The sequence below is a fragment of the Phaenicophaeus curvirostris genome, chromosome 1 (genome assembly GCF_032191515.1).
Source record: "Phaenicophaeus curvirostris isolate KB17595 chromosome 1, BPBGC_Pcur_1.0, whole genome shotgun sequence".
NCBI classification, from domain to species: domain Eukaryota; kingdom Metazoa; phylum Chordata; class Aves; order Cuculiformes; family Cuculidae; genus Phaenicophaeus; species Phaenicophaeus curvirostris.
Window position 1 is genome coordinate 65,996,046 of NC_091392.1, and position 19,675 is coordinate 66,015,720.

Consider the following 19,675-nt stretch of genomic DNA (forward strand, 5'->3'; position numbering starts at 1 on the left):
AATGTTTTATCCACTCACAGAACAAAACTGTAGGAATTATGAGTAGATCGGTTTGAAAAGATGCCACAACAACATAACTGCTGAAAGAGCCACCCGCACCTTCTCTCTCTGCTTGCTGGTAAGAGACTGCAGGCAGCCAAAAGGGGGGAACCAAAGCAGAGGATGGAGACATGTCAAGCAGGTTATAATTACTTTTCAAATGAAGAGCTTCCATCAGATTGAGAGAGGTTGGATTTTAACCAGTGGTATAATGGCAAAATTACTTCCCATTATCTATTTTTCAGTCTGATTGATTTCAAATACTTTTGAAAAAAATCTCAGCTTTTTTAAAAACTTGCTCCTCCTGTGAGTATAGAAAATACTGTCTGAAAATATTGGCCTTAACTCAGTGTCCCAAAACTCTCTCTGTAGAATTGATGCTACATCTCTTCACTCACCCTTGTCTGAGCTTGCCTAGGTCTCTCCTCAAATACAACCACATTTACTGTTGGTGTCATTGGATAATGATTTAGGTATGCTCCAATCACTGCAAATAAGAAGAGTAACTTTCAATATGAACAGAGGAAAGAGGTATCATATAAAATAAACCTGGATCTCTCAAGTGCTTGTTTGTTTTTTTTTTACTGGGCACCATGGAGCCTGTGCACGCCCCATGGTCTGCTGGTATCAGCTGCTTCCCATCTCTGAGACACAACCACCATGGCAAGGAGCCTAATGGAAAGAAACTCCCACCTGCCCCTATTGGGACTGGCAGCCAGCTGACAGCCACGTAAGTTGAACGTTGAGAAGCTCAGGCAATGAAAGAGACGTCATACACAGCCCAAAGTGAGAGCTAAACTCCTGCACAGATTCCAGCAGTTTCACGGGGGCTTTAAATCACTAAAAGCTTCTGTCAGTAGCTACATGTGATTTTTGTAGCATATCCCCTCAGGACCAGAAAGCCCCAGGCTACTGACTCACAGGAGAGAGCAGATGACAGTGTTATCTGGGGCAGGACTTGGCTTGGAGAGTGTGTCATCACAATTCCTTATTTTTCATTTCCAACAAAGTTAGTGTGTGTGAAAGGTACTGGACTGACATCCCAGGAGAACAGCTGCCTTTAATTAATTATAATTAATCATCCAGGCATTACTTAATGTTTGCATACTGCTTTGAAGGGTCCAAGCACAACATAGCAGGCAGATGTTACAAAGTCAAAGAAACAGGCATGGCCAAAGTGGGGGTAGGTTTGCCTCTGTGGCTTCCCATCAGAGAGACCACACCAACTCAGCTTACACAAATGGACCCTGCCTTGGCTCCACTGTGTCCTCCAAGAGAACTGCGGGTACCTTAAACCCTTTGCTCATCCCCATTGTGCCCCCCTTGTACACAGTCTTGGCCCACAGGAGAAGGAGAGGGATGCGTGAAACAAGGAGTGGATAGGGCAGAGGAGACTGCTTTTTCCTCCTGAATTTGGCCACCTCCCCATCTGTCTCTGTGTGGAGTAGCTCCTTTGATGGCAAGAGTAGCATCTCAGTCTTAACTCCAAACCTGTTCTGGGGTTCCCTACTGAGCCAAGGCCGACCGAAACAGTCTTAAGGAGCCCCTGTACTTTCCCCTCCATCTCTGTCCTCAGGCTTCCAGCCTGGCTGCTCTCTAATCCCAGCTGATTGCTCCTTCATGCCCAGACAACAATCAGGCCTGTCTCAGCTTCATGGACACTTGATTTTACTAGTTTGCCTTTCTCTGCCTTGGCTGGAGACTGCCATTCAGCTGCCAGAAGAGAAGGGGCCCAATGCTCCTTGTCACTACCGTCCTCCCCATGGGGGCACTGGGGATGCTGTCCCCCCATAGGCATGGCTGTAAATCCTAGAGCTTAATTTTTCACTGTATGCACAGTGAACATTTCAGAGCTCTTACAAATTCCACCCCAAGCACCGTCAAGTCAAATGAGTGACAGTAACAATCAGTGGCAGAATGACAGGCCAGTTCATATCATTTGCACTTGTATAGGGGCAAGCAAAAAGCTTCTATTGTTCCCCTTTCACAGAACTGTAACATCATTTACCCACAAACTACAAGCTTATCCAGATATTTGGCCTTCTGAACCAATGAACCAATGTTGGGTACCAAACTGACTTCTGGTAGTATCCTAACTGTAGATGAGCACAGTATCAAGCCTAGTGAGGGATGACGCCACCAAAATAAGAAAACTTCAATAACATCCACCATATTCTGCTCCGATTGCCTCTTGCTGTGTCTCTACTTCCTTCCCTCTCTCCTGTACCCAGGATGGTATTACAGCACTGCCTAGCATTCTTTGTGCTGTAGCCTCCATTGTGGGACCAAGTCCCAGCCACTCAGGATGATGTAGGTACCCCACATTAGTGTCAGTCGAGGTGAAGAGACCTACATCCTTACTCTCAAAGCTGCTGTCCTCAAGATCAAACAGCAGTGAAACAGGTAATGTAACCACAATTCTTTTCCTTTCCTTTTTTTTTTTTTTTAACCACTACTGGTATTATGAAAGATTCAGACAATGAACCTAGTCATTACTAGAAACAAAGCAGATGGTAATGTAGTACTTTTTTTTCTCTCTGAAACCCCACAAAATGTGTTGTAAACCTGCATCCAAGGCAGCAGATGGGACATACATCAGCAAACCCTTGCACTCCCACTGAGGTCAACAGGGGCTACAGCTGGGGGTGTGAAGGATTTTGGATCCTTTGGGAGAAATTATTTGCCTCTGTGTTGCCTTGTGGCCCATACTTTGGTTGAAATAGGTGTAATTTTCCTCAACACATAAGAAACAGGGAATAAAAACCACCCAGCTTAATACACCACATGTCAAAGTAAGCAGAATATTCTTGTGGTCAAGTCACCTACGTGCCTGCTAGGGGCAGGGACTGTGGTACCTTTAAGGAAAAAGCAATTGAGAATTAACTTCTGTGTATCAATTTCTGTGGGTATCACTGAGGATTTGTTCTGTATCATTTCCACAAATGACAGAAATTTTTCTTTATCGCTAGTGTTTTAACATGATTTCTTTCCCTACACTCTGCTGCTTTCTCTACACCCCTCTTCTCTCTACAGAGGATCCTGCCCCTTCACAGCACGTCCACACAGTCAATTCAGCATTCAGCATAACTGAGGGGGTGGAAATCTCCACAGGGGTTGTGAAAAGCTCTGCTAACAGAAGAGAAATGGCTCCATCAGGGGCAGATCCTCCTGTCAGTTGTTCTTGCTCCAGCTCTTCCACCCAGAAGTTTCCTTCCTTGCATTTATACTGACTGCCAGATGAACTGTTTGCGTGCCTCTGCTCTAAATCACAGATCAGGAAAGGGAAGGAAAAGAACCAAGAAAACCAATCTTTTTCTTTTTTAAAAAAAAACATTTTTTCTCCTTCCAAATTCATGCTTAGAGAAAAGCTCCAGTGCTGCACAGAGACCCTTCAGTGCTATTTAATTCTCTGCTGGTTATATACATAACATTGCCAGCTGGTATCAGTTTTGAGAGAAGGTTCTATGACCCAAGCACCCACTTAACATGAACACGGGTCTCTGGACAGACTTCATAGTGATTTTCTGACTTTGGGCTTGAAATGGTGGCAAATTAGTGAAAAATGCTATTTCTTAAAACCCCTCCTTTGGCTTATAAGTACTTTTTCAATGCCCATCTGATACTTAGTAATATTCTCAACTGGAACTTACTGAAAGCCTGAAAATTAAGGAATGCTTTATCAGATGAAGTTAAACTGCCATAATTTTACTGACTACTAGTATTGAAGACCATTCATTGTACCCCACATAGCCTAGGCAAAAGATTGATTGACTCTCAATCTGAAGGTATCTGCTGTATGGTCTCCTCTCTACTGGATATTCCTGTAACAAAAGTCATCTCTATTCTACTCAGTCATTCCTTCCACTGTACAGGACTCCATTAACACTAACCATTGTTCCACAAGCAGCTTTGCATCTTGGCATGTTTCTGGTGGTAATTACTCCATTACCTGTTCTGTCAATCTCTTTCCTTTGTAAATGCTTCCAGGTCTAAAAAAAAATTCCGCTGAGCTACATCTTCTCTTCCCCAATACTCCTACACAGAGTGTTTACATTGGATATGATGCCATTGTTATTGATTAATGTTGCTTTGTTTCATTAAATGGTTGCTCTATTTAACTTGTGAGTTTACTGCACTTCAGTAAAGGCTAAAGGAATTGCTGCAGAAAATATGTGAAGCTTCAAAAGCTTTGGGGTTCTGATGGAAATAATATCCTTCATGAATTTTCCAAAAGTAGACACAAAGCCTAGTGAAGGCCTGCCAAACAGGATTTAAAGTTCAGATATAAAGATGAGTTAGGTAATCTGTACATGAGTTGGAAATCTAGCAACAAGCCCATTCCACCAGCAAAAGCTGTTTTTCAGCTGAGATAATGATGGAGAAGAATGAACATTCTGTTATTCCAAAACCCAATACGACTCCTGCAAACAGTTCAAAAACTGGATGGACTTCTCAACCTACTCATGCTCTAGGGAAATAGGCTCAATCCACAGATCACTAGCACTGAAGAGCATAGAATCATAGAATAACCAGGTTGGAAGAGACCCACCGGATCATTGAGTCCAACCATTCCTATCAAACACTACACCATGCCCCTTAGCACCTCGTCCACCCGTGCCTTAAACCCCTCCAGGGAAGGTGAATCAACCACCTCCCTGGGCAGCCCGTTCCAGTGCCCAATGACCCTTTCTGTGAAAATTTTTTTCCTAATGTAAGATGGGAAGCTTCTATTCAAACAGCAAGCTTCTGTTTCAAAAGCCTATCAGCCATTCAGTACCTGTTCTATTATTCTGTCTTTAGCCTAGTTTTCAACATCACAACTGTTATGGCTCCCGTCATTTCCCTTGAATGACAAGCTAACAGCTCTCAGCTCCCACTCTGAATACAAGATGCAACAATTTCATTCAAGATAAAAAGAGAAACCAGAATGTCCTACCTGCAGCAATACCCATCTTTCCATCCACAGATACAGCCACAGCCGTGCTCACTGTCACCACTTGTGGTAGGCCACCTCCCTCTGTCAAGACACAAATAGAGCAGGCTTGGTTAAATTGCCACCGGAGAGGAATGAAAACGTAGCAGGAGCAGCTTGCTCACATGCTTTCACATCCAGGCCAGTGTGTACACATGCCTCAACCCCAAAACATCCAGGAGTCTGGAGGGCTACATCTTTCAATATGCATAGGCAACCTAAGGAGCTATGAGTAGGTTTTTTTTCATCTAGATAATGTCCCATGATACAAAGTCACACTCTGTATGAAATACAAAGGACTTGCCTCTGCAATTTGGGGCATGTAGAGCTTCTCTTTGGCTAGAAAGCTGCCCTGCTTCATGCACCAGCTAAACTCTGTAGACAGAAGGGAAACAGGATGGGTAATTCTGACACCAACTCTCACACAGCAAAGATCAGGCTTATCCCAGCTCTGTTACCCAAACCAGGCCAGCACTACAAACTGGAGAGACAGGCGCACTTCAAGGTTCTCCCAGGGTGCACTCCATTTTAGAAACAAAGTCTGCTGGGACTTTGCTGCCTAAACTCTGTTGCATGACAGAGTTAATAGACCCCAGGATCTCCTGATTATCCTTTAGCTGCTGCTTCAAGCATCGCGTAGGTCCTGTGTCACATCTGCCAGCCATGTGCAGATCTCTTAGGTCCCTCAGGGCATTTAAAATAGCATGGTTGGACAGGTTTAAGCAACTGAACCCCACCTCCCTTCCCTTTGTAAGTGCAATTGTTTCAGCCTGCATTTGTCCATGCGACGGATTCAATTTTGTGTTTTTTAAAGTGATTAGATTAGCTTCAGCAGGGGCACCTCTTTTGGAACTGCCAAGGGACAGCTTGAAGGTCGCCATGATCGATCTAGCCTGCAACTAATTCCCTTCTTGCATGCTGTATGAAAATCTTTTGTTCAGACAGATGAGTCAGGGATTCTCTCCTTCCCAAGAGCTCCAGCATATGTTATTTTTTTCCATTTCTGCCTCCATTATTCTAGGTGATACCTAATATGTCCAGAGCATAATTCTGTGTTTACCACAGTTTAATCTGGAGTCTCTTACTCAATGTTTTGGACTAAAGCTAGATTAACTAGCTCAAGGATGTCAGAAATAGTAGAGCCCTTCTGAAAAAAATACCCAGTTAATTTATGCTCACATGCCTTCAGCCTGATCCTGCCTTCATGGTGAGCCCCAAATGTCTTGCCCTTCCTAGGAGGGGCCAAAGAAGGAAAACACACTTAGCATCTCCAGGAAAGAAAAAAAAAAGGGGGGCGGGACACCAACACCTAACACAGGAGAGACCTGGGCTGCAAGAAGTACTTGAATTGCAGGACTTTCCCTGATACCTTCTCTCTGGGACTTCTGGACGATGGAAGAAGGTGCTCTGGATAAGTTATTCTGATGACCTGCAGCCATTCCTGCTAGTTTCCTCCCCAACAATGAGGTCTTTGGGCTCTTTCTTCTATGTAATAAGGAGTGCATCTGACATGAAAACCCCATGTCACAAGGCAGGCATGTACCGAGTCATGTGGAAAGCATGAAAGGGGGACTTTGGCATCTAATCATCAAGAATTTCTTAAGAAACTGGGAGGCCTGTTCTGGCCAAAATGTGAGGCACCCTTGCTTCACTGGGAAGGTGGAAAGGCTCTGACAGCAAAGCTATGAGTATTATTTCCTGGCTCTTCACAGGTATCTTGTGTGATCTCATGGATCATAGTCTCTCTAAGGTGAGCTGCTCATCCCTAAAGGGACAAACAATCTCCCCTACAGCTTAGAGCAATAAGGTCTTCAGAGTCAGGCAGTACTTCTTACAATATGCCTGTAGGGTTTCCAGGTGAATAGAGTCCTGGCCTTGATTGAAGGTTTTGACCAATAGCCATGTAATACAAAAAAACATGGCAGCTGTTTGTCTTCTGTCTTTATCCATGCAAAACTGCCTGTGATTTCTAAGAAAGCCACATCAAGTCACAACCCCAATGTTTAGCCAGCAGTGACTACTGAGGCCAGGGTAATGAGTGCCTTAGGAAGCCCCACAGGGTGTCACTGGGTTTTCTAACCCACGCCCTATTCCAGAAAGCAAATGTCATGCAGATGAGTAAAAGGTCCCTCCTACCATGCGTCCCCCACTCTTCACATTTGCCTTTTAAGTGAGATGTAAGGGTGCTGTGCAGACACATGCTTTTGTGGAAGTTTTCAAGCATTTTCTCTTTCCATCCTGGTTCATCTCTTGCCTCCCAGTCTGGTTTTCTCTTCTTTGCTAGTTGCTTTTCCACCCACCAGCCTCCCACCACTGTGCCACAAAAAGCTTTAACAGCTAAAGTGCTGAGCTCCGTGACAAAGATGGAGTGCTAGGGGCCAGAGACAAGCACATAGGGGATTTCTGCCTTCTGTGTAGGAGTGTCACATGAGTATTTTGTTTGGATTGTTTCTTTCTAGGCTGTTCTGCTCTCTTCCAGCCTTTGAGGAGGTCCTAGCTGTCCCTGCAAACTCACAGGAACCACCAACAAGAGACACTGAAATCCATTCTTTGCTTTCCTCTTGTGTTTGAAATTCTTAGCTGGGCAAGAGGCGCTCTGGTCTAGTAATGTGATAGAAAGGACACAGGGTATGAATGAGACACCCTCACAAAGGGAACCTATGGAAAATCCCTCCCCCTTTTCCTCCACTATCTTCTGTAACATATCCATCCTTTCCTGTCATGAAAAGTAGTGACGGAAAAAATGACATCCTCTAAACTTACATTTCCTGATTGAGTGCTTGCTGATACCTGACCAGTCCCAGCTTTTATTGTCATCCAGTATGACTGATGATGTTCCTTTCCATGCCTGGTGACACCTACATGTATCATTCCTTCTGTGACACATTTACCTTCCCCTTCTCACAGTTTACATGTTCTCCAGTCCCGCAAGGACCTTGTGTTCCCCCACACCCCGCCTCCCTAAATCCTTCAGGTTATCCAGGTCCTGCATTTCCAAATGTCCTTCAACTCCCCTGCAACCTCATGTTATGCAGCCCCTACTGCCTTCCCCACCACTTGAAGCTTTATCTTTCTGCTGTGTCCAGTGTCTTGGCCATGACCCCTCTGCCTCTATGCTCGTGTGAAGGTAACACCAAGAGGCCAAGTCTCAGAACTTCCCACTAGGCAAAAGGCAGCAATAAAGGGATTGGGACAAGTGTGGCATGGGATGTGAGATGGGAAAAGCTTTCTCTTTCTCCCTCCTCAGATGTGGTTTTCAGGTTGGGGTTACCTGCATCATCTTCTGAGACAATGCTGTAGATGAAGCTGCCAGGGGGATGTTCGGCTGCCCGGCGGTACCAGAGAGGGAAGTGGTCCATGGTGAAGATACTTTCTTTGTCCTTCCGTGTTAGGAATTTCCTGCAGGGAGAAAACCCAGGGCAGTATTTGTACAGGGTATGGAGGAGTGGCAGCCCTCCTCAAGACAATACCGCCCCGGGGCTGAGCACATCACCTGAATCCATCACCTGAGGCTTCCCCTGTGACATAAACATGTGACTGTGAGGGTCGTCCTGGAGCATCATAGAATCATAGAATAGTTTGGGTTGGAAAGGACCTTACAGATCATCTAGTTCAAATTCCCGTGCCATAAGCAGGGATAACTTTCACTAGATGAGGTTGCTCATAGACTCATTCAGCCTGGCCTTGAACACCTCCAGGGATGGACCATCTTAAACTTCTCTGGGCAATGCCTCACCACCCTCACAGTAAAAATTCTCTTCCTAATATCTAATCTAAATCTCTCCTCTTTCAGCTTCAAACCTCTACCTCTTGTCCTACCACTGCACTTTCTGAGAATGAGACCCTCCCTAGCTTTCCTGTTGCCCCCTTTAAGTACTGTAAGGCTGCTATAAGGTCTTCCCAGAGCCTTCTCTTCTTTAGGATGAACAATCTCAACTCTCTCAGCCTGTCTGGGAGGTGCTCCAGCCCTCTGATCATCTTCATGGCCTCCCCTGGACTTGTTCCAACAGATCCATGTCCTGCCTGTGCTGAGGACTCCAGAACTAAACGCAGGACTTTGGGTGAGGTCTCACAAGAGCAGAGTAGAGGGGCAGCATCACCTCCCTCTCCCTGCTGGTCACACTTCTGATGCAGCCCAGGATATGGTTGGCTTTCTGGGCTGCAAACACACATTGCCAGCTCATGCTGATGTGGATGGCTCATCCACCAACACCCCCAGGACCTCCCCTTCAGGGCCGCTCTCAACCCATTCTCCTTCTGGCCCGTGTTTGTGCTTGGGATCATAGAATCACGGAATAGTTTGGGTTGGAGGGGACCTTAAAGATCATGTAGTTTCAAGCCCGTAGATATGAAGCTGTTGGAACAGCTGCAGAGGAGGGCTACAAAGATGATCAGAGGGCTGGAGCACCTCCCATACGAGGACAGGCCTAAGAGAGCTGGGGTTCTTCAGAAGAGAAGGCTCTGGGGCGATCTTATAGCGATCTCCTAGTACCTGAAGGGGCTACAGGAAAGCTGGGGAGGGACTGTTCACAAAGGCTTGTAGCGACGGGACAAGGAGGAATGGATATAAAGTGGAGAGGGGCAGATTTAGACTAGACGTGAGGAATTTCTTCGCCATGAGGGCGGTGAGGCACTGGCACAGGTTGCCCAGGGAAGCTGTGGCTGCCCCATCCCTGGAGGTGTTCAAGGCCAGGCTGGATGGGGCCTTGGGCAGCCTGGTCTGGTGGGAGGTGTCCCTGCCCACGGCAGGGGGGTTGGAACTGGATGATCTTTAAGGTCCCTTCCAACCCAAACCATTCTGTGATTCTATGACGGCCCCGATCCAGGTTCACCTCTGCCCTGGGGACTCCGGAGCGGTTTCCCAGCTCCCCCTCGCTACCACGGCCTCGGTCAGGCGAGGGCCAGCCCCCCAGCCCCGGGACGCTGAGGCAGCTCCGGCCCCGCCGCTCCCCCCGCGCCGCCCGCCAGGTGCCGCTGTTGCCCCGGGCGAGGGCAGCGCCGGGGCCTCTCGGTACCGCGGGGGAAGCGGGAGGAGAGGGAGTTCGGCGGCCTCCTGCGGAAACAAACCAACCCGAACAGAAAAAAAAAAAATAAAAAGAGAAAAAAACCCACCCCAAACCGAAGGTGACGCTGGTGTGGCTAAATACCAAGCACCCAGCGATGCACGGGCTGAAAGTCCTTGAGAAAGCGGTGTTGGTGCTCCTGGAGGGGAGAGGATGAGTCCTAAGGGGAGTGGGTGCTCGGGAAAGACCTTGTGAAAATCAGGTCATTGGCTTCCCCGGAGGTCCCTGCATCTTGCCTGACAAATCCCCTGTGTTTCCAGGCTCATGTTTCGCTGTACTTTTTGCCGTAAGGATAATCACTCCTTTATGCAATTTATCCTTCCTTTTGGGGGATTCCAGAAGCGCCTCTCGTGTGATGTGCGGGGTCTGTCACTGCAGTGTGGTGACCACAGTCGTTTAACAGCATCGAAGAATGCTCCTGAGGAGCAGTGGGGGACTGGGAATCATCATATCAGCCTCCTGCAGCGCGCGGCATTTTTTCCCTTGTTCCTTTTTTCCCCTTGTTGCTACTCTGACTTACCCAGTCTGCCTCAAAAATACGAAGAGTGGCACCGTTCGGGCATGGCAGAGTGCTCTGCCTTGAACGTATGACTCTTGTTTGGGGAACTCGGGGACAGTGAAACAGCTGTCAAGAAGCTAAGGACTCCTGCCGACACTGTCCCCTTCTGTTCCATTTGCTGGTGTGCCTCTGTGACCTGTCCTTTCTTAGAGCAGCACGCACCAGCCTGCCTGTTCAAAACACAATAAAAATGCAAACTATACCCTTTCCATGTCAAAACTCTTCACTGAACGCACAATTCTGCCTTGAAGGAGAGGACAAGAGAATGAATTGTATGTGACAGATGTCAGTCACATCACTTAATGGCTCACTGGAAGGCACTGAGACTCTACTGTGATGTGGGCAATGTAAGAGGCAGAACAGAATAAACCTTGAAGAGGAATTGAGACAGAAAGATCAAACCTAGCCAAGCTGGAACGTCATCAGGGTGCTGGAGTGCAGAGCCTCTGCACTGCAAAATGGTCCTGGGGATATGTAGCAACTGTGTAGCTGACTGAAGTCAGGGAGTGACTGAAGGTTTTCATTGAAATGAACATACTTGGGAACAGTATTTTAAGAGAACAACCGAAAGGACCAAAGGACCCCTACCCTAACTCTGTAAATCAGCACCAATGCCATCAAGGTGTTGCTGCTTTCCGTTCTGTTTCCCCAAATATATTTCTAAGGCTGGTGGTGATTTTGTGTTGCAGTTTAGAGACTTACCTGTTGGAAATTTTCTCAGAGCCCACGTATAGGGAACTCCTCATGAGTCCAGCCCGAGTGCCCAGAAATGCCATCTCAACACCCACCTCAGTCTCCCTGTGGAACAGAAACACACGAGCAGAAGCAAACAGTTTTCAGAACAGCTATCTCCCTGCCCCAGGATGAAGGTCTTTCAAATTATAAGCCACCCCTGGAGACATGGTCCCAAGTTCATTTGTTATACAACCCGTTTACACTGGAAGTGATACTGGCTACTCCCTGCTAATGGTTGTTACTGGCTAGCAACTGGCAGGTTTACACTTGTATCTAGATTCACACCTTTGATGTCTGCTCATTTCATTCTCTTCTAAGCAGATCATGAGCTCTCCTTCTGCTAGCCCTGCTCCAGGCTACCCACTTGAAGCTGAAGTGAGGGAGAGGAATAACAGAGAGAGAACGGCTGTATCAGGGATGCAGAGGATGGGCAGGGTAGCAGAATGGCTCTGAAGAAGTAGATTGATTCTGATGTGTCTTGCTGGAGGTATTAAGGGCACAGATGGGACAGCTACATGGTAGAGAGCTGCAGTGTGGTGGCCCTAAAGTGGGGAGGGTGTGTTGGTATAGCTGTTTAAAAATGGGCTGTTATTTGGGTGTCCTAGCATGATTGCACTGGCTTAGCTTCTTTTAGTGGTAGGGATATTGGTAAATGAAATGGGGATAGGAGTCCCATGGCCACACATCTGCATAAGCAGCATGTTGTCTGCTGAAAGATCTGTGTGACATGATACTAGATACTACAAGCGACAGGTTCCTCACTGGAAATAATAAAGTAGAAAGATGTTTCCTGAAGCCAGCCCATCCACTCCCTTCCTGAGGCTCAAATGGAAGGCAACACCAGTAGAGACAAGATCAAACTCCTTTTTCTTTTTCCACTGCAGGTAAGGGAGCACATTCCTTGCTACCTGAGATGGAACTTCTGCTACAGTCACTTAGGAAGCCAAGCCAAACCGTGTTGCTGCCATCCAGAGGGATAACTGATGCATTAGGAAATAACTCATAATAACTTCAAACTGAAATGGTCCTAGGTGCCCTAAGATACCAAACTGTATCAACTAAAGAGGCAAATGCTGTGCATCTGAGTTAAGTGCTGTAAAGAACTGGTGCCAAAGACCCCTTATGGTGCCATACTCCAGTGATATTCAGAGATGGGTTGTGTTAATGTTGCATTACTGAAAAAACCCTCACCAAACTAAAGGCTGTTCTGACAAGGCCCAGACTGTTGGAGTCCACTCCTAAGAGAGACTCTTCGAGGTTTTTTTAGAGCTATTGAGCTATTTCTGTCAGCTTTTTGAGCTATCTCTAAAGTTTCTTGTCTGCTGTACAAGGGCCTGTAACTGTTTTGGGCACTGCATAAGCCCATAGAACCTGGAGATGCTGTCTAAATGGTGTTTTACACAGATTTATTTCTCATACACTTACATGGACATATTGAGGGCTAGTGTTGTCCAGTAGGCCTCCATGGGTGCAGTGACTACTGCATCAAACAACACTTCTTGGACCAACTCCTCATCACCTAAGAAGATGGGAGAACAAAAATCAGAAGAGAAAGATATGTTACTCACTAAATGGAGAATCCTTTGTTAATGAGCGTCTGCCTGGCCAGGACAGTGGAGCAATGTGGTATAAAAGAGGTTTCCCATTACAGGGCTGAGAACAGGATGTACCACGCTGGATGGTGGAGAGGACAGAAACAGGCATTATAGCTAAGATCATCAGGCTGTTTCCCCTGTAAACTCAGTGGAAGCATTTGGGTTTGAAAGTGTGGGCAAGTGAGAGGTTTTCAAATGAAGTTATTAATCAGAACTTCATTCCAACCTCCTCCTTGATTGAACAGCCATTGTCTCAAATTCCTGCCTTGACCTTTCTTCTGGGTGCCCTGTAGAGAGGACACCAGCCACTCCATTCCACTCAAGAAGCTTTCTTCAAAACCACTGTTGACTTCTTCATGGCCTGTACTCTGTCCTCATCTCATTGGCTTCTTTGTTAGCCCTCCTTCCTTCCTGCAAGTCTCACAAAACACTTTACCGTCCTGTTTTCCACCAGATGCTCAGGTCAGTCTAGGCTAACAGTCTAATTGACTCTGAACTGGAACTGAGAGGTGCTAGGAAGATTTGAGGTGTCATCATGTGCTAAACTACATACTCTAACCACCCATTTATTTAACCTACTTCATTTCTGTATTGTCCTGTTTGCATTCATCTCCTGTGAGGTTGTGATGGCCATTGTATTGCAGATATGCCCCTTTCAGTGCTTTTGTAGATTAAGCCATCCCCACAATTTCAGTGTTTCTGTCTCCACTTTCTGTACTGAGATCTGGGGTCTCCTCTAATATTTTGTCCCAAATTCTCCCAGCTTCCTTTCTCCTTTCTTTGTCACAGCTGTTAGGATACATCTCTCCATCCTTGTTGTCATTCAGATCTCAAAAACCAGAGCTCACCACCAGATCTTTCGCTCCCCAGGCCCTACATGTCTAGGATGTGTCCAAGTCATATTTGTTTTTCCTCAACAGCACTTCCAAGTCTACATGTTTCCCATAGTCAGCTCTCTTGAAATTCCCCTTCTCCTCCTCCCTGGCTCTTCAACTTATAGCTCTTCTTTTCAGCCTGCTCGAAAGACAGCAGGAGTTGTCTGCTCATCATGTGTAAGAGAACAATTATTGGATTACATTTGAGATTAGTTTTAAGAGATTCCCATCCTGGTGCAAGGGATGAGCAGCAATGGGAGCAGAAAAGATAATAACTGTGTAACATTTTTCCCTGATCAGTTACCACTTGTGTTTGGAAAACAAAATTAATAATCCTTCTTCTGAAAGAACCCATCTGTCTAGATGTCACTGTGCAGCCCTTGGAGGATGCTACCTGGGCTCTGGGGAGAAGGGGAGTCACAGCAGCTTTCCTGGTTCCTCCTGCCATCGACCCCTCTGGCTCAGTTGGTCAGCCTGCCTGAAACATGGTGTGCAGCCCCTGCCGAGCTCCACTCAAGACTTTTATCTTTCAGTATTTCTTATGCCAAGACCTTTGATAAGGCTGAATTATGTGACAACTTTGAAATGGAAAAAAAATCCTCTGACGGACACAAGGATGTGGATCCTCAGCTTATTTCCAGTCGTGAATTAAGCTGAGGTTAAATTCAGTCCTGACTGTGTGAGCAGGTGCCAGAGGAGCTCAGTCTGACACCAAACCATTTGTCACAGTCCCCTTTTACCCATGACAGGTACAAGGAAAGCCCAGCAGGGCCCTTTCAGTGCCTGCGACTTACATTCCAGGTCAGGCTCCTCTCCGGTGAGGAAACGGATCACAGCCTCCAGCTGGCTAAGCTTCCGGTGGTCTGGATCAATGTCAGTGATGCAATAAATCCTAGTGGGGAGAGGAGAAGAAACACACAAGTGCAAAGAGAAACAACAGTCAAGCAAATGCTCGTGGAAAATAATAGCTGTAAACAAGATTCAGCAAGAAAACCAGGGCTGCAAACAGTTTGCTGCTGCTGGATGCTGTGTCCACTCAAAATCTAGCAGTGTGGCTGTAAGTCAAGCGCTACCAATAGACCAAACACCAATTAATCTGGCTGCTGAGCTTTGCAGGGCTGCTGTTATGTTCTCCAGCATAAGCTCACATTACAACACGGCAGTTCCAAATCCTTCCAGCAGTTTTCTGTATTGTATGTTGTGTAAGATGTCTACTGGTGTCTCTGTAAACAATAACAATGTGATGGAGGGACCTGAAAAGCAGAGGGTCACGTGCAATTTGAGTTAGACCAGACTAAGAGCAGAAAAAGCAAAAGACAGAGGAACAAAATGTGAGACAAGGAATGATCTTGCAGTATGATATGGTGGCAACAAAATCTGTCCCAAAGCAACACAGCTGCAGGAGCCTCAAGTCACAGTTTGGGGAGAAGCAGTCGAATGTATTACAAATGCTCTGCATTATAAAAGAAACCAGTCTTCTGATCTTGCTTCCAATTTTGACCACTTCTTTGTCAAGATAAGGGAGGGGAAGGAGCTGTAAGAGAGAATTACAACTCATAAAAGGGCTGAAAGGAGTGATTTATGACACAAGTCTAAGAGAAATGAATATGTAAAGTGTGGTAAGCTGACACCCCAAGTTAGGAGTAGAAATCACTGCTTGTGTCTGAAATGCGCTGCCTGTGAAACTTGACAGTGTAATGGGAGGTGTGAAGGGATGCAAGGCTTCTTGGATATAGTTATTTTGGCTTTGATACAGACTGGGTTCATGTGCCTGAGTGTAACTGAATGTTGGGTTCATGAAAATCCCAAAACTCACAGCAATAAGTGGAAAGTGCCATGCTTCACCCTGTTTCATATCCAAACCAAGCAAACCCATAAATTATGCTTGCTATTGAAACAGGGGTCATAAATCACCTCCACGTTCACTAGAAATTAGGTCTAGGCTCAGTTCAGAAAAATGCCAACTAAAAATAAGCGAGGATTTAAAAGGCATTTCAATCTCTTGCCAAGCTTGTAACCAAATTTCCTGACAGGTCTGACATACTGTAGATTTTGTAGCACAATTCTGAGCGACATGAAAGAAGCAAAATAAGTCTGAGCACAGAAGACTGAGGATAAATCTCAGGAGATGTTCCTTAGCAGAGGGGCATGGCGGCTTTGGTGGGATCTCCTGAAGGAAGAGGTGGAATTGAATCACCTGGAGACAATCAGGTCTTTGCAGGTACAGTCCCTGAACCACACTACTTTTTCTCTGGGCTGCAGAGGACAGCGAACTCAAGCCAAATTGCTGGGGACTTTGCCAAAATTTCATGACAAAGTTCTGTGTCATTGATGGGATTTCCTCCACTTACCATTCATCTGCTAAAGACAAGTCTGGCTGGAGCAGGTCGTGCAAACCTGGAACCAGATAATACACAAAGTATTTAGTTAGGTAGCAGGCAGGTGGGTACCAGCTGTGAAGGAGAATTGAAGCAGTGGAGTTCAGAGTAGCTACCTTTTCCCTTGGAACAGCATGGCTGTTTTAGATTAACCTACCTTCTTCCACTGAAGTGTTCCCCAGCAGAATGTACTCCCCGTGTCCCCTGGACAGCACAACACCCAGGCTGCAGGCAAGAAGGAAACCAGAGGGCTTGTCAGCAAAGAGACATGTAATCCCTAAACATGACACTGCGTTCCCTGCAATTACAGCCCTTAAAGACATTAACTCCCTCCACAGCTATTAAAGAAAAGAACATCGTCAAAAGAGGATTAAGTGAGATCCAATCAAGAGGCTCAGGAACCTGTCGGTAGAGGTAAGGGGCATTTCTGGTGACAGTTTTTGGCCAATGTTGTAGATTCAGGTCAACAATAAAATTTCTCAAATCTGTGCCAATTTCAAACCATTTCACCTATTTTCGCTTGATTCCTTATGTGACATTCTATAATTTTCAGTTTATAACGATGTTTTGTTTAAAGCCATAGACCAGAACTTAAAACGTACTCGGTGGAACTGAAAATTGAAGATATCTCATGTCTCTGAAATGAAACAACATGCTTCATCTCAGGTACATCTTTTGGACTCTGAACTTCAGATAAATCAGAATATTCCTTTGGAATTGACCCCAAACAATATTTTAATGTCTCTAGGAACAAAGAAGTTGTTCACACTGCTCTGCTTAGGTGTTGCAGCCATTTTTATGAAGAAAAGGGACCTGTATGCTGTCCCTGATGGCAAATTTCTGATACACTGTGTTGACGTCATGCGAGTCCTTGCTCACCTGAAGGGTGTGCCACTGATGTCCGTGAAGAAATAATCATTGGTGAGGAAGAGAACTCGTTTCTGGAATAAGAGCATGAATAAGAAAGTGAGAGACTGTCTGACAGGCCAAGGCATAGTGATGGTGGGGGCCTGGGATGTACATCCCCAAGGCTAAGCAAAAGCAGTTGGTCATTACCACACTTCACACCCTGCTAGGGCTGGCTGGAGGCAGGGATGAATGTGCAGTATTCAGCATATTCAGCAACTTGTGACTTTCAGGATCCAGGCAGCCACTCTGTCTTTCCATCTAGGGCTTCAGTTAAATCTTTCTTTGTTCTACGGCTCCTGCAAAGGTTGCAGGAAGGTGTAGAGGAAAGCTGCCCTCCCTCTTGCACCTTCTGAGCCAACGTGCTGGGGCCCTGCTGCTCTTCTGCTCTAGACTGGACAGAGCAACCTTGATGGCTTTGCACATCATCATCATCCCAAACAGGAGGGGGCCTCAATGGGGCAGGTAGGAAGGAGAGGTGGGGTTGGAGGAGAGGCAGGATAGCAAACCTGCCCACTGTGTGGGTGGGCAGCCAGGGCTAAGTCTCCCCACTCCTGCAGGGAATGCTGAGATTCCTGACATTTGCTTTCATGCCAAACTGGGACAAAAATTTAACATATTCCAGTTCTGTTAAAAAACATAAGTAAAAGAAGCAATTTACGTTTTCAAATTAAAGAAAAGTGCTGATTCAAATCCAAGCCTTTTTGATTCAGATGAAAATATTTTTTTCAGCCTGACATTTCAACTGAAGACATTTCAGACTATTGAAAGCTGCTTCAGAACTTCAACTGTTTGCCAGACTGGCCTTTTCCTGTAGGAAAGTGTTGGTTTCAGTGGAACTCTTTTCCAAAGGAGAAGAGTTTTTGGAAAATTTCTGTCCAACCCTTCTGCCAGTATATGAACCCTAATATGTTTAAAATCCCAGCCCCGGTCTGAAAACGAGGTGAGAGGATGTGTGTGGAAGACAGGGAGTGAGCACAGAAAATTCAGTGTTCCCCAGGGAAAGCTATGCCTGCTCTAACCTGCTCAAGCTGTGCAGCAATGGAAGTGAAGCGAGGCACAAAGGGTAAGCCAGCACCAGCTCCAAAGTGTGCCCTGATTTTGTGCACACACCCCCAGGGTGGGGGTTATTGTTAGGTGAGGGGGCGGCAGACAGCTAAATCGCCTTCCCTCCCTTCTCTCTCCATGCATGGCAATCATGTACTACTGAGAAACAGGGTCTGAGTCCGAGTCTTTTGCTGAGCCAAGGCGTTCGAGAAGTGCTGTGATACCCCCAAGGAACAGGACATGTTGGTGTTTTGGTGGCTGTGGAGCAGGTACAAGAGGTATTAAGCTTCCCTTTCCTTGCCAGTCTGATCTGATGGCAGAGGGGAGGAGGCATGAGGAAGAAGGAGACTCAGGGGTTGCAGGCCTGCCACTAGAGGAAAGTAGAAAATGGCTCAGTGGTGTCACTACTCTGAGACACATTCCTTCACCCGGGCTTGTTCTGCTCATCCTTTGCTCTCCTGACCTGCCCCTCTTCCACCCATACAGCCACTCGGCACTGGTGCCTTGTGGGAGGGAGCGTGAACCTCTGTTTAGGCATGGTGAGGGGATGGGTGGCCAGCCCTCCCCAAGACAGCTGGAGGCATCACCACTCAACCATGGGAAGGGAAAGAAACAGAGGTACCCTGGAGCCAGGTGGTACTGAGGAAGATCAGGCAGGATATTGCCACATAGCAAGGGACAAGACAAGAACATGGGTACACTGGCACAGCGGTAGATGGCCAACTACCAGCACCCACAGTCTGGGAACACATGTAATTCCAGGTTTTGTATTGTCCCTGTACTAGGCAGTCACTCCTGGCTCAATACCATCATCACTGATCTACCACAGCTCCTACCCATGTCCTCCCATGAAAGCAAAAGCTTTCATAGTCACAACCTTTTTGTTCCCTAGCTGCAAGCAAAGGCATTTTTGCCATCAGATCTCTCTTACAACTGCCCCTTGTCTTTGGTCTGTATTTTTCCCTCTCTATCTCATTCTGTTCTCAGTACCATCCTGAGATCAACCTGAGGAATCACGCTTATGTGGCTGACAGAATAATTTCTATCCCCTTCACTCAGCCCTTCTCTCTGCCTCATTCTCATTGTTTCAAGGCCCTGTCAGCACTTTCTTTGTTTCAATTGCCATGTAGCCTCATCAGCTAGCAGAGTACAAGTGGAAGTTCCCAAGTTTCACTTCTAGTCCGCACTCTGTGTGTACTCTGATAATACTAAAACTGTCACATATTCAGCTTCAGTCTCCTATTCTGCTTCATAAGGCTTGCAGAGTTGCAGAATAAAATAGGTAATCTCTCTTATCAAGGCTACTTTCTGTTATTCTTCTTCCCTGGGTAGAGGAGAAGAAAGATAACCCTAAAATATCGAACTAAAAAGCTATCTTTGGATGACTCAGCAGAAATGTTATTGAGGACACACAGAGACAGAGAAAGAGGCTAAGCTAGAGAAATAAGCAATCTGTATTTACAAAGACTAGATCTTGCTGGAAAACCCTCATTGCTTTTCTGACAA

At 46.1% G+C, this 19,675-nt stretch overlaps 1 protein-coding gene across 2 annotated transcripts in view; it reads right to left on the reverse strand.

The window, feature by feature from the left end:
* CACNA2D4 (calcium voltage-gated channel auxiliary subunit alpha2delta 4) overlaps nucleotides 1-19,675 on the reverse strand; it is a 134,570-nt gene that overhangs the window by 66,876 nt on the left and 48,019 nt on the right. For both annotated transcript variants that reach the window (XM_069860983.1, XM_069860972.1), the window contains 8 exons: nucleotides 17,096-17,157; nucleotides 16,374-16,441; nucleotides 16,190-16,235; nucleotides 14,633-14,730; nucleotides 12,794-12,887; nucleotides 11,336-11,431; nucleotides 8,283-8,410; nucleotides 4,976-5,056 (listed from right to left, as the gene is read on the reverse strand). In XM_069860983.1, coding sequence (XP_069717084.1) covers nucleotides 4,976-5,056; nucleotides 8,283-8,410; nucleotides 11,336-11,431; nucleotides 12,794-12,887; nucleotides 14,633-14,730; nucleotides 16,190-16,235; nucleotides 16,374-16,441; nucleotides 17,096-17,157 — 673 coding nt within the window. The remainder of the gene's footprint in view (nucleotides 1-4,975; nucleotides 5,057-8,282; nucleotides 8,411-11,335; nucleotides 11,432-12,793; nucleotides 12,888-14,632; nucleotides 14,731-16,189; nucleotides 16,236-16,373; nucleotides 16,442-17,095; nucleotides 17,158-19,675) is intronic.